We start from the raw sequence: 13,669 nt of genomic DNA on the forward strand, positions 1-13,669 counted from the left end.
CCAAATGGGCCAGATCAATGATGATAAAGACAAAAAAACAAATAAAAAGGTTCAAATACATGTGGAGCAGGGGAGACAACTTCAGAAAGCACAAGCCCGTATTTTCGATCATTTTACAAAAACAAATAAGAGTCCCCTGAAACAAGAAGAGCTATCTTGGCCCATCTTTCCCTCTTGCAAGTATGGGAAACTCATTTTTACAAAAAAATGAACAGAAAAGGGTCACAGTGAAACACTTAAGAAGTTACTAGCAGAGAAAGAGTATGTGCACGTAGATGAGAATGATAGTACACTAAAAGATATGCCAATAAAACAGATGAAAACTGTAAATAAATTTCAAAGTGAGCCAAAGGGAATTTTAAAAATACCAGAGGCCACGAAAGAACAACTAAATCAGAGATGGAAGATGTCAGAAGACAAGGAATAATTAGAAATAAAAGGAAATGATAATTTCCTTTTAACAGAAATATTAATTCCTAATAATTAGAAATAAAAGGAAAAGAATCACGTCAAATATAAAGAAACTAAAACTAAACCAAAAGAAACTTAAGAAACAATAATATCCTAGAAACAAAAGTGAGAAAGAATAAAAATCTTAAACCTCAAAAAGAAATGAAACCATGCCTGAGACTCTCCTTCCTGATTAGAGACACAGGGCTACTGAGCACTGGCAGGAGAAATTCTGCCGTAACTGGCCCTGGAAGTGCTTTCCTTCCCTCCCAGCCCAGAGACACAATGTGGTCAGGAGCACTACCACCAGGGACCCGGCAAGGTGGATCAGGCCACAAAAGGCACAAGGCTCAGAAAGTGCTCTCCAAGGAATGGAGAGCCAGCAGGGGCACTGTTCCCCTATCCAAAGGCACCCCACACAGCTCCACCTGGAGAAGTCTGCTCATGCGGCACCAGCACGAACCCCAATGGAAAGGCATAAATGAAGCAAACCAAACACCACCCCAAAGGCTCTGAAAACTAGTCACTGGAACCACAACCCACAAAAATACACCAGGACCTGCATGCAAAACCTAAACAGGATGACTGCCTGCTAAAGTAAAAAACTGAAAGTACCCAAAGATTTCTGACAAAATAGACAAAATGTCCAAGATACAATCCAAAAATTACCTGTCAAACCAACAACCAGGAAAATCACACGAAGGAAAGAAAATCAACTGACGCCAACACTGAGATGAGTAAGATGTTGAAATTATCTCACAAAGATTTTAATGCAGTCATCACAAAAATGATTTGACAAGCAATAACAAGTTCTGCTGTTTCACAAAGGAAATAATGGAAAATCTTGGCAAAAAACCAAAAAGTTACAATAAAAAAGAGCCAAATGGGAAATTATAGACCAGAAAAATACATAACGAGAAAAATAATCATTGGATGGGCTCAACAGTGGAGTGAAGATGACAGAGGACAGAAATCTGAAAAGAGACAAAATAGACTGAAAAATGAACCGCGCCTCAGGTACATGTGGAACAATAACACATGACTCAACATTCATATCATTAGAGGCCTAGAAGGGAGAAAAGAGAGTGGGGCTCAAAGAGTATTTGAAGAAATAATGGCTGAAAATTTTCCGTGTTTGGCAAAAGACACAAACCTACAGTTTCAAGGAGCCTGAAACTCTTCTTCAAGAATAACAGGCAAATAAAGTTGCTTTCAACAAAGGAAAATTAAAAGGTCTCATTAGCAGACCTGCCTTTGAAGATTAGCTAAGGAAGTGATAAAAGATGGAATCTTGGGAAAAAAAGAATGAATACAGCAGAAATATGGGTATACACAATAGACTGCCATTCCTCTCATTCTATAAATCAATTGATAACTGATACAAAAATTCTAACAGCATTTATACTCACGACAATAACATTTCAAAGTGGGGAAAAAGACCTAACTGAAAGCAAGGTTTCCACATTTCACTCAAGGTGGTGGTGTTGATACCAGTGAAATAATATATCTATAATGTAATACCCACAGCAACCATGATGACAACTATAGAAATCAGTACACACATTTATTGTCTTCAAGGTGGTGGAAGGAGAGAAATCAATATATGCAAAAAGGAACACTATAAATAAATCACGAAGAAATCCTAAAAGTTCAAGTAACCCATGGAAGACAGAGAGAGAGAGAGAGAGAGAAAGAGAGAAACATGGAACTATAAATAAAGAAACAGAAAAATACTAAGACAGCAGAATTAAGCCCTAACATATCAATAAGGACCTTAAATATTAATGGTCTAAACACACCAATAAAAAGGCAGAGACTAACGGAGTGGATTTTTTAAAAATGACAACTATATGCTGTTTACAAGAAACTCATTTCAAATTAACATAGGTTAAAAATAAAATGATAGAAATAATATTATACAAACATTAATTTAAAAATAAACAGGAATGGTTATATTCATAAAAACTCTGTTAGAAATCCTATCAGTGATCAATATTATAGAGATACTGCCGTGATACTCTTTGTGACTGACAAATGGGGTTTTCTTATCACTATGTTATCTCAACCTTTTATGATCACCTTTGAAATGCCAAGTAAGGAGCAGCACAGTGGTTGCTAAGCATAAATACATTCACCACTGCTGTGGTTAGAAATGACCAAGGGGGCACCATAAAGAGAAAATATCAGTAATGTCCTAAAACCAGGATGAAGGATGACATGAAATAACAGAACAAAAGAAAATAATGTGATACACCGTTATCCCTCAGCATACGTGGAGGATTAGTTCTAGAACCACCCACAGGAACCCAAATCCACGCAAACTCAAGTCCTTCAGTCAGCCCTGCAGAAACTGTGCACAGGAAAAGTCAGGCCCTGGGTACACAGGGTTTACTGTGTACCCCACGAATACTGGATACACATTGGGTGGACAGGGGAAAAAAAAAAATAAGCATATGTGGAACCCCGCAGTTCAAACCCATGCAGTTCAAGGGTCAAGTATAATATAAAAAATAACATTAACATAAAATAATACTCATTGCTAGACAGAGTTGATATTCATTCTGGTGTTTACATACTTGAGAGGCCTAGAGCAATAACCTTTGGAGGCAGCTTATAGGAAGGTATCTGCATGTCTACTCACATCACCCTACCAGTAGGTGACAAAAGGTACCTTTGTCCATTTTACCAATCTTAGCAGGGGTTGGGGAAGCCTATGTCTTTCAGGATTGGGTAGCATACACAGTACAAGAAGTAGACAGTATAGTAAAAAGGGCATTTGCTTGGAGCAGACAGAATTGGGAACTTCTACCTCTTTCTGTGAGAATTTAAGTCTCAATTTCTTAAGGTGTAAAATGGAAATACTAATTTGTATCTTGTGATTCTATCTTAAGAATTAAATAAAGGAATGTACCATTTCACACAAAAGGTGCTTGATACAGGTAGCTATGTAACAGCAGTTCAAAAATGTACAGTTCAAAAGAAACAAATATTCAGAGGTAGTCTTATTTTTATCATCTTCTAACCAGCAGTAAGCATACTCTGATCAGAATCACCAGAAATATTAAATAATCTATACTCCAAATGCAGGAAAAAACATGAGACTTACATAAAACACTTTATCTTGTGATTTATTTCATGAATTTAACTCTAAAAATTGGTGTTTATTTTACAAACATATTTCTGATTTTATAGATGAGAATTTGTCAGTTTGCTTATTTGGGAAGTAGTACCTAGAGACAAAGGTCTAAAGCATAACACACGCATGCCTTTGGTGAATCAGATCTTCCCTTTAACAATTAAGCACCTCACCTAATCAGAACAGAGTCCCTGGTATAGCCACCGTCATATTCTGTAGTTTCTTCTAGGGCCTGGAAATCTAGATTCTAGAAAGTCAAGAAAGTATGTTTTAATATCTTATATACTACACCATTACAAACAATGAATCGATACATAATTTTTCTGCAGACACCTGTTTTCTTACCCGGCTTCCACAGATAAGCAATTCAATTTCTTCTGGTCTGAATAGGTACTTTAAGGGAGATTCATTGGTTACCATATGAAACCCTCTCCGAAAAGCCTTGAACTGTTTTTCCACTGATTTATTGAGAATGTAGTCAGAATAGAGATTGACAAATTCCTGTAGAAGACATTAATCACAAGAACTTCTTACAATATGCTATGCAAACGGAGCACAAATAATTGGGCTGCATAGCTGTTTTGTTTTTATTTTCCCAAGGAAAAGACATTCAAAAATATTTTTTAAAGTTCAAATTTTACACGTACAAAGGAAAACACTTCTTACAATTTCACAGGTCTCTGTGATACCCAATATTAAACTGTAAAAAGGTCATGTACATAAAACCATTATACAGAAAAATTTCAATTTTGATAGTATTTAAACAGAACTGAATATAAAAGCTGGAGCCTCAATATAATTTTTTAGGTTCCCTCAAATAGGTATACAAGCAGAGATACATGTAAACCATGTATTCATCTATTTATAAAAGCCAATAGTTTTTTTTTTTTTTTTTTGGAGACAGAGTCTCACTCTGTTGCCCCGGCTAGAGTGAGTGCCGTGGCGTTAGCCTAGCTCACAGCAACCTCAAACTCCTGAGCTCAAGCGATCCTCCTGTCTCAGCCTCCCGAGTAGCTGGGACTACAGGCATGTGCCACCATGCCCGGCTAATTTTTTCTATATATATTTTTAGCTGTCCATATAATTTCTTTCTATTTTTTTAGTAGAGATGGGGTCTCGCTCTCCTGCTCAGGCTGGTCTCGAACTCCTGAGCTCAAACGATCCGCCCACCTCGGCCTCCCAGAGTGCTAGGATTACAGGCGTGAGCCACCGCGCCCGGCCAAAGCCAACAGTTTTAATAAAGCATAATGTGCTTGATTTGAACAAACCAGAAGTCCCATGTTTTCTACTATAGAATATCTGGTAAGCTGCCTACTGTGCCCAGTTCAGCAAAAATGCTGTATTTTTCCTTGATACATAAAAACTACTATACCAAATCAAAAAGAAAATGTACTTTGTATCCTCAGTGAGTACAATAATAAAAAAAAATCAATATAAACCTATGTTTCTTAAAGGTATACCACATATTTATCATACTCCTGTTATGTTCTGGGTTATTTCTATTTTCAGATGAATAATTTTTAGTCAATAGAAACCCAAATCTGATATAAAGAATACTTTTCAGAAGTATATTTATAACACAAATAGGATAAACGTGTAGATTAAATATAATTTTCATTTATTCTGTGGTAAGCACCTTAATCATGAGGTTCTTTTACCTCTACAGCTTAATATAAGAAACATCCTGCTTCCTGCTTTATACTACAGACACTCTTAGCTATTTCACCATCTTCTACTTCATGTCCTCTTTCTCTAAAAGGAGTTTAGAGCCCACTGTGTGCTCTCATACCAGCTAATATTCAAAAGTTAGAAAACTGTGGTGCTATCATTTACATGAACTTGGTTACTTGATTTCTTAGTTCTCTGTATGGACAATACTAGATACGTCTTTAAAAATTACAAGCACACATGCTTTCAAAATTGTTAATAAAGAGATAAAAGCAAGGATAAAAACATTACCTTCCTGTTTTCATTTGTAATTGGTATTTTATCACCATTTTCCTTTAGATCATACATCATTGGATTACCAAAAAGATCTGTCTGTGATATCTGGAAAGTGATCATCATATCATCTTCCACATTCCCTTCATACTCCAATAAATCTTTTAAACTCTGATACAGAACCTAACAACCAGAAATGGAAAATTCAGGCTACCACAGAACTACAAACACAACAAATAGTTTATATCACTCTGCTAAGACAAAAACAGAAACAAAAACTTTGTCAATAACTAACACATAGATAGTATCCCTCCTGCCCCCCAAATTGTTTACAACCTAGAAGAGAAAGACTGTCAATCACAGATGATGTCCCATACCATCAGTTTAGCAACAGATTTTACACTGTGTTCTATGAGAACCTCTGTGGTGTCTCAAGGTTGGGCAAGGGACAGGAAGTAGGGTGGGAGAGAGAAACAGACACACTAACTGAAGCCATCAAGACCCTTAGTCAGGGCAGCTCTCATTTCACTTGGCAATCTCATACGATTTCATTAAAAAACAAACAAAATGTTTAAAAATACTTCTCAACAGAATCAATCTTATAAAAGCTGCTTGGTGACGGTAGTATAGAAATATTTTCCCCTTTGAGTTTTTAAGTGTTTATGGTACTTCAGTCAAATTAAAACTCCTTTATCTTACTGACAATAAACATCAACAAAGATTGCAAAAAAAAACTTTAAAATGTTTATATATATTAAATTGTATTTGTGCATTTAAATAAAATCTGAGATTGAATAAAAAAATGACAAAGAACTTACTGGGTGAGAGTCTCCCAAGTCACGAAAAGTTCCTTTTTTCCCCATTAGCTTCCTGTAGACAACCATGGGAAAATGTACATCCAGTATACAGTTATTGTAAATAGCCAGACCGAGTACTATGCCAATGAGAGTAAACTGACCCTCAGTTTCAAAAGAAGATGGATTAAACCAAAACAATTTTGTAGATTCATCATATGTGAACATACCTATAAGAAATGATTTTAAAAAATACATTACTATTGTATTTTATTAAAGACTGATGAATACAAATGTAAATTTAAAACAATTAGACACATAAAACATTTTTTATATAGGTGTGTAAAAATTTTTTTCTATTACATTAGCACTTGAGAAAACAATGTCCAAATATATCTGGTTATTATAAATTGTGGCAAATGGTGGTATGTTAATTTTAAGAAGCCAAGGAAATAATGTAATAAGCAAATTAAAGATTAAACTGTTCCTAATCTTTTACCAACATATATGAAAAGTTAATTTATACTCATAACTTTACTCCATGGTTGAAAAATAAACACAGAAACAAAAAAAGGCTATCATATTTTTTAAATGTTTCATTTATAAAAACGTAATTACTTATATTTGTACAACATGTACTGTTTTAAAAAACAATTTTGTGTTATAGTACGAAAAGGTTTGGTTTTATTTTTCAAAATTGGACAATGGTCCCCATGAAATTTTTCTAGCATCTTTCTAACAAATATAATCCCAAGTACATAAATTTAAATAAACTTGATAACTTAGATAGGCAAAGCTGTTTAATACACATATTAATTATTAGCCAATAAGTAAAACAAAAGTAGTTCTGTAGTCTTTCAGTTTCACATAGTCTTCACTATTCAAAACTTAACTTGGTGACCTTTTTAATAACACTCATTGGAAAACTGGAATCTTTGGTTTTACCTATCTGAGTGAGCATTACTAAGAATTATCCTCTTCCTTTTTAAAAAATAGATGTCTTATGGGAAAATAAATATTCTAACTGAATTTAGAATTTTTTCATTTTACTAAATTTTTAGTTGCTACTAAGAAACTGGATGAAAATACTTTAAGAATCAGGTCTGAAAAAAATCTGTAATTTCCAGTAGAATAAAGAGTTTAGAAATCAAATAATACAGTATATATTTCAAAATCAGTTTATAAGAATTTTTAAAGCTTTAAAAATGTTCCTTCATTTTCACTTTAAGTTAAAAAGGAAAGGAACTTTAGAATGTCTCCTTGTCACTAAGAGCATAAATTACCTTAGGACATTTTTCTAATGCAAATTTAATGTTCATGAAATAACGGTTTAAAAATTATCCAATTCATACTTGAATTTCAGTTTATATCTAAACATTTTTTACAGGCCAAGTTACAACATCCATGGAAGTGCTAAGAACTTCATTTAGTTGCAAATATAGTATTAACGGGGATAGGTGACAAATAATAATAAATATGATGAAATGTCATAAATGCATATCCTCAGTCTCAAGATCAATAAACTATTAATATAAATTAATCAGAATACAGATTATCTAGGTCACTACTCTAATCTCCATATATGAAAGATAACAATTTTGAAATATAAGAAGATTCCATTTTGGGCACATTTTTTTCAAGTCCCTAGAAGAAAAGCACCATAAAGGATGCCTTTTGTAAAATATTCCTTTTTGATATTTCTACTGCCATTATTTCAGTTTACCTTACTATCAATTGGAACTCTTTAATGTATATTTTTTCATAAAAATATTTCTGCATATAATTAACATTTCTAGATATATCAGAAGCTAGAGGTAGGGTTTACCAAATTTATGAAGCTTATAAAGTAATTCCTTATGAAGCTTATAAATTAATTTTCTATCTCAAAAAGGGCATGGTCTTATGTCTTTGGTTTACTTTGAACAAAGTACATGTAAATGGCATAGCCTTCTGGTTATTAATAAACATTGGCTAGAATACAGATAAGTTATATGTACATATACATATATATGTGTGTGTGTAACTCATTAAAAACAAAAACAGAAAGGTCAATTCAATGTACATATACCTCAGTATGCAACAGTCTCAAAACTTAAGGGAAATGATGCACATTATTTTATGCCACATTTCTCACAATTTTGATGGCATCTTTAGGGGAAACCTTTTCCTATATTGTCATGTACTCAATTTTAAACATAAGCAAGCCCAGTAACTAAGCAGTTATAGTGTAGAAATTGAACCAGTTCAGAATTATCCAGTTAAGTAGACTATCCAAGAGGCTGTGTCTCTTCCCTGTTCTACTTTGTCTATCACAAGAAAGGAGGCTAAAAAACTGAAACTCTGATCCTTCACATTCCGATTAACATATGTCATCACATTTGCCTTTCCCAAACTGTGTTCAATAAAAACTCTTCTGGGAGGCAATTATTATTAGATGCAGGGCAGAAAAAGGGTTCTACAGTTCAAGTTTAGAGGAAACATTACTATATTAAGCTCTAAGAAATCTTATACAAAATAAACCTAATTGATTTGTTATCAGCTGGTGTTTCTGAACTTTGAGCATGATACAATTTGTGAGACATTCTCTCAACATTCTTCAAGCCATTGTTATTTGAAACTCACGTTTTAGGAACATCATGAGTATGATGACTGTTTTAGACTACAAAGAGCAAAAAAATCCCTTTGTTTGTTCTAATGTACCATTCTAAACTATTTTCAAATTCAATTTACTGAAGAGATAATTTCCTGAATTAGAATATGTGGCTGAGTAATCTAAATAAGAGTTTGAATAAATGAGTCATATAAATCAGTCCTAAAATCCACAAATTTAGTCATGACCTGTGATTCTAGGTAATTCATACCAAAACCACCTTTTGCTGCTCTTCATGGCTGAGGATATTTATAAACCAAGACAAACAAATTCTTAATTCAAAAAGATGACACCATAATCACATCACTAAAATATTTACCAATATCTGGATTGAAGATTTCCTCCACAACCAGCTGAAAAAATTCTTTGGAAACACCTCCCTCATCAACTCCTTGTTCTCCTTCAAATTCCACATACAACTGTTTCTTCAAGTCTGCAGGATTTTCCATAGCAATCATTTCTAGCTAGTGATTGAAAAGATAAATATGAAAAGAAGATGACTGCCAGTATCAAGATAAATGCAAAATAAAAATAATAAGCAGATGTGAAATAAAAACAAGGAATAGGGAACAAAGATTTTGACTTTTTGTTTTTAAATGGGAATCAAACTATTAAAAGCCAATGAAAACAAAAATTCAGTCTCACAGATAATAAAAAAATAGGACAAAAAAGAAATCAGCATAGTAACTTTACTGATGGGTTGTGAAATTAACATATAGTAGAACATTAGAATTGATTCTTTTACTTGTATATAACAAATCTGGACTATGCAGTGAGGGCATGGAAAGAAGACAGCAAAATTGTCTAATGACTACTCAAGCTAAATCATTTCGGCAAAAACAATGGAACACAAAAGTTTAACCTCAAAATTTTTCACAGAATTATGTTTACTAGAATAGAAACTTAAGAGTTAAGTCTTAATATCTACTAAGACATAAGTAAAATAATTTCAATTAAGAAAAATACATTGGGCTGGGCATGGTGGCTCACGCCTATAATCCTAGCACTCTGGGAGGCCGAGGCGGGTGGGTAGCTCGAGGTCAGGAGTTCGAGACCAGCCTGAGCAAGAGCGAGACCCCGTCTCTACTAAAAATAGAAAGAAATTATCTGTCCAACTAAAATATATATAGAAAAAATTAGCTGGGCATGGTGGCGCATGCCTGTAGTCCCAGCTACCCGGGAGGCTGAGGCAGGAGGATCGCTTAAGCCCAGGAGTTTGAGGTTGCTGTGAGCTAGGCTGACGCCATGGCACTCACTCTAGCCAGGGCAACAAAGCGACACTCTGTCTCAAAAAAAAAAAAAAAAAAAAAAAAAAGAAAAAGAAAAAGAAAGAAAGAAAAAGAAAAATACATTGGACAAGCAGGAAAAGTAGTTTATGGTCCCTGACATTGGACTTAGTATAAATTACCATATTTTAATGGATTAGAACCCATTCTCTACCCCATTTTCTTGAAAGCAGGTGAGACATACCCTTGCTCATGTCCTTAATCTCTAACAGTTACCACACCCTAAGCAGCTACTATTTCAACTATAAATCTTTTAACAAATACTTTTGTCTATAGAATTACGAATATACAGTAATTAACCTCAGTTGTTATATGAGATTAATCAAAAACAACACTAGATGCTAACACGAAATATTTATACTACAATTTATTGTTATTTGATGTATCTAAAATTTACTAACAGTATGTTTGATTAATTATCCACCTTATCTGCTAAATTGCCTCCAAATGTCTGCTGACTATTAAATAAAAAATTTATTTTCAAGATGAAAATTTGCCAAAACAGGATATTTTAAGAATGTTCAGGTTATTTCAACTATTCCAAATGGAACTTTAAAAATGGTTTTGAAAATACAGTGATCGCTGGAATAAAGGTATTATAGTCTTAATCACTTTGGGTAATAATACTCATTTGGACATTCTAATTTGTCTATATAAACTCAAATCAAATCTGAAGATCATTGTTTTTTAAAACTGTGAACTGCAACTCATCAGTGGGTAGTCTAATCCATTTACTGGTTTGCAATCGGCAATGGGGGAAAAATGAGAATAAGAATGCACTCCATATAGTAATGGAACCTCCTGTTTTCTGAAACTTTTGTTTCAATTAGATATACAGATGGATGTGCATGTGTGTACTAGGATGCTATGTAAAATATTTCTTGCTAGCATTGCAGTCAAAAAACTGACTGAATTTATCCCTGGATATCTTCAGTGAATTTAGTCTTTAATTTTAAAAGAATGTCTGTTCTTGTTAAACAGTGGTTTCTAACATTTACAACATCATTTTTAGGCCAAGTTGTATTAAGAGATTTTGAGACAGCATTTTGTTGTGGAAAGATTAAGTCAGGATACTCTTTGCTAGTCCCAACTGTCACTTAGCAGAACTTTTAATCTTTAAATTTTGGCAGGTGACTCAATTGCGCTTCAGTTTCCCCCTAGGTAAATAAAATAAAAAAAAAAAGGTAATACTCTTCATACCATATAATGTTGTGAAGGTTTATTAAGAATATGTAAGACAGAGTTCTGTAGAGCAGGCAATATTATTAAGAAGATAACACGTCATATTGTTACCTTTTAAAACAACTTTGCTCTCTGAACAAAAGATTTGCAATTTTATGTCCCCAAAGGAAACTGACATAGGCTATAGTTCCAAGACACTAAAGTCAAACAAATGTAGATATGAAAATAACCTTAGAATAATAAAAAGCTCCAGTTGGAAACCTGTTTCAAGCTATAAAGTATATAGAATTCTGAGGACTAAAATTAGAATTACTATCTTAGGTCAAATGTCACCCATTCCTTGTTTTCTTCTCCCATTTCTTGAGTGTTAAAGGATGTAAGTCAATGTTTATATTTCCCTTTATCAAATATATTCCAAAATGAAAAAAAAAGGACTTAATATTTAGACTGTATTCTATAACTTTTCTCCATTAACATTCATAAATAAGAGCTAACTACTTATCAATGTGAAACCTGTTAAAGGACTTGGTGAAGAATTTCTACAGGACTGAGAGGCCCTGTGTTCTATCCAATCTCAGCTCCACCTAAGACATGTTGAATCACAACTGAGGCAAATTTATCGTCATTCTTAATAAGATAGTATATGTCTGTCCACTTTCACCAATCTCTACTCTATGCTCTCCAACTTGAGTGCCAAAAGAATTTAATGTAATATGTTCTATGTGGCAACTGTAAACATATGACTTTACCACTTTCTTTCATCTGTAAAATAATAATACAGAAATAAACAAGTTAATATATGTGAATACTTAGATGAATTCCCTACATAAAGTCAGTGCATATCAGACTAGCTGCTGTTGCTGTTATTATTGCTTTCTTGGTTCTAAAATTTTTTCTGGGCTTGTCTGAAAACCTAACAACCATGACATTATAGAACAAAAATATTTCATGAATAAAAGCAACAAAAATATATAGCACTTCTGTAGTACTTTCCATGTAGAAACTCATTTAATCTTCCCAACAACCTTATGAGGTAGGTAACATTATTAATTCCATTTTGCAGATGGGGACCCTGAGGTAATGAACTTCCTCAAGTCACAGTTAGTAAGTCATGGAACAGATTCTAATCTAGGCAGAAAGCTATTTTGCTTTATTGTCTCTCCAAAATGACAACCAATAATTTTTTTTTTTACAATTATAAGTGATTTTTATTTTCTCCTTTATGCCTTTCTATATTTTTAAATTTTTTACAATAAACATATCAAAAGAATGATTTGAAAATAGTTGGCAACTGAATTCTCCAGGCAAAAATTTTCAATCATTACCCATTTTAGATTACCATTCTGTTGTACAGTGATTTTTAAATATTGTATCATTTAAGAATACATGAGTAGACTTTTTAAAAAAATATTTTATTTTTAATTGTGGTAACAAACATATAACATAAAATTTAGCAATAACCATTCTGACCAAGGCATTAACATAAGGGGGTGCATTTTGTTTTCCTTTTCTTAAAAATAACAATCTCCAATCCATTGTTCAATCAATTAAAAAATGATTTAAAAACTAAATTGTAAAGGCGTATTACATGTAATAGCTGTAACATATAAAACTAAATTTCTAAAATTCAAAGTTTTTAAAATACAGGATATTTGGAAATTGGAGCAATATATCAGTGAACATTCAGAAAAGGAGAATTTTTAAGCATTCCTGAATTCATTTTGAATACAGATGCAGATATATAGGTATATAGGAAATATACAGGTATTTCCTGTATATAGGAAATATATAGGTATACAGATGTGGATATATAAGAAATATATAGGTATTTCTTAAAGTACAGTATATTTTGTAAAAATTTAATATAGAGACTAGCAAAAGACAGATTACTGAGGAAAAATAAACAAAAATAGACTGTATGTAATGACATCTACGTCGTCATTATATGACTTCCTCTTCTTACTAAGACTTGATTTCATTAATTGTTGGTTAAAACAATTTTCAATTTCTCAACTTTTTAATTGGCCATGATGATGAAATCTTAGGGAAATCATTTTTTAAAAATTGATGTGATATCAAAGCATTCCCAGAATACTTAGGTAGGATATCTCAATATAAAAATATCATTTTGCCAGATGTACAAAAATTAAAAGTAAAACCCTACCACTTAAAATTTTGTAGTACTCTGAGCTATTAGATCAAATCCATCCTTATCCATAATTGAAAAGAT

At 32.9% G+C, this 13,669-nt stretch overlaps 1 protein-coding gene across 12 annotated transcripts in view; it reads right to left on the bottom strand.

The window, feature by feature from the left end:
* The window catches only part of UBE3A (ubiquitin protein ligase E3A), a 104,853-nt gene that overhangs the window by 7,088 nt on the left and 84,096 nt on the right, over nucleotides 1-13,669 (bottom strand). For all 12 annotated transcript variants that reach the window (XM_069466700.1, XM_069466701.1, XM_069466696.1 and 9 more), the window contains 5 exons: nucleotides 9,291-9,435; nucleotides 6,346-6,551; nucleotides 5,546-5,710; nucleotides 3,932-4,087; nucleotides 3,760-3,833 (listed from right to left, as the gene is read on the bottom strand). In XM_069466700.1, the coding sequence (XP_069322801.1) occupies nucleotides 3,760-3,833; nucleotides 3,932-4,087; nucleotides 5,546-5,710; nucleotides 6,346-6,551; nucleotides 9,291-9,435 (746 nt within the window). The remainder of the gene's footprint in view (nucleotides 1-3,759; nucleotides 3,834-3,931; nucleotides 4,088-5,545; nucleotides 5,711-6,345; nucleotides 6,552-9,290; nucleotides 9,436-13,669) is intronic.

This window comes from Eulemur rufifrons, chromosome 3 (genome assembly GCF_041146395.1).
Source record: "Eulemur rufifrons isolate Redbay chromosome 3, OSU_ERuf_1, whole genome shotgun sequence".
NCBI classification, from domain to species: Eukaryota; Metazoa; Chordata; class Mammalia; order Primates; family Lemuridae; genus Eulemur; species Eulemur rufifrons.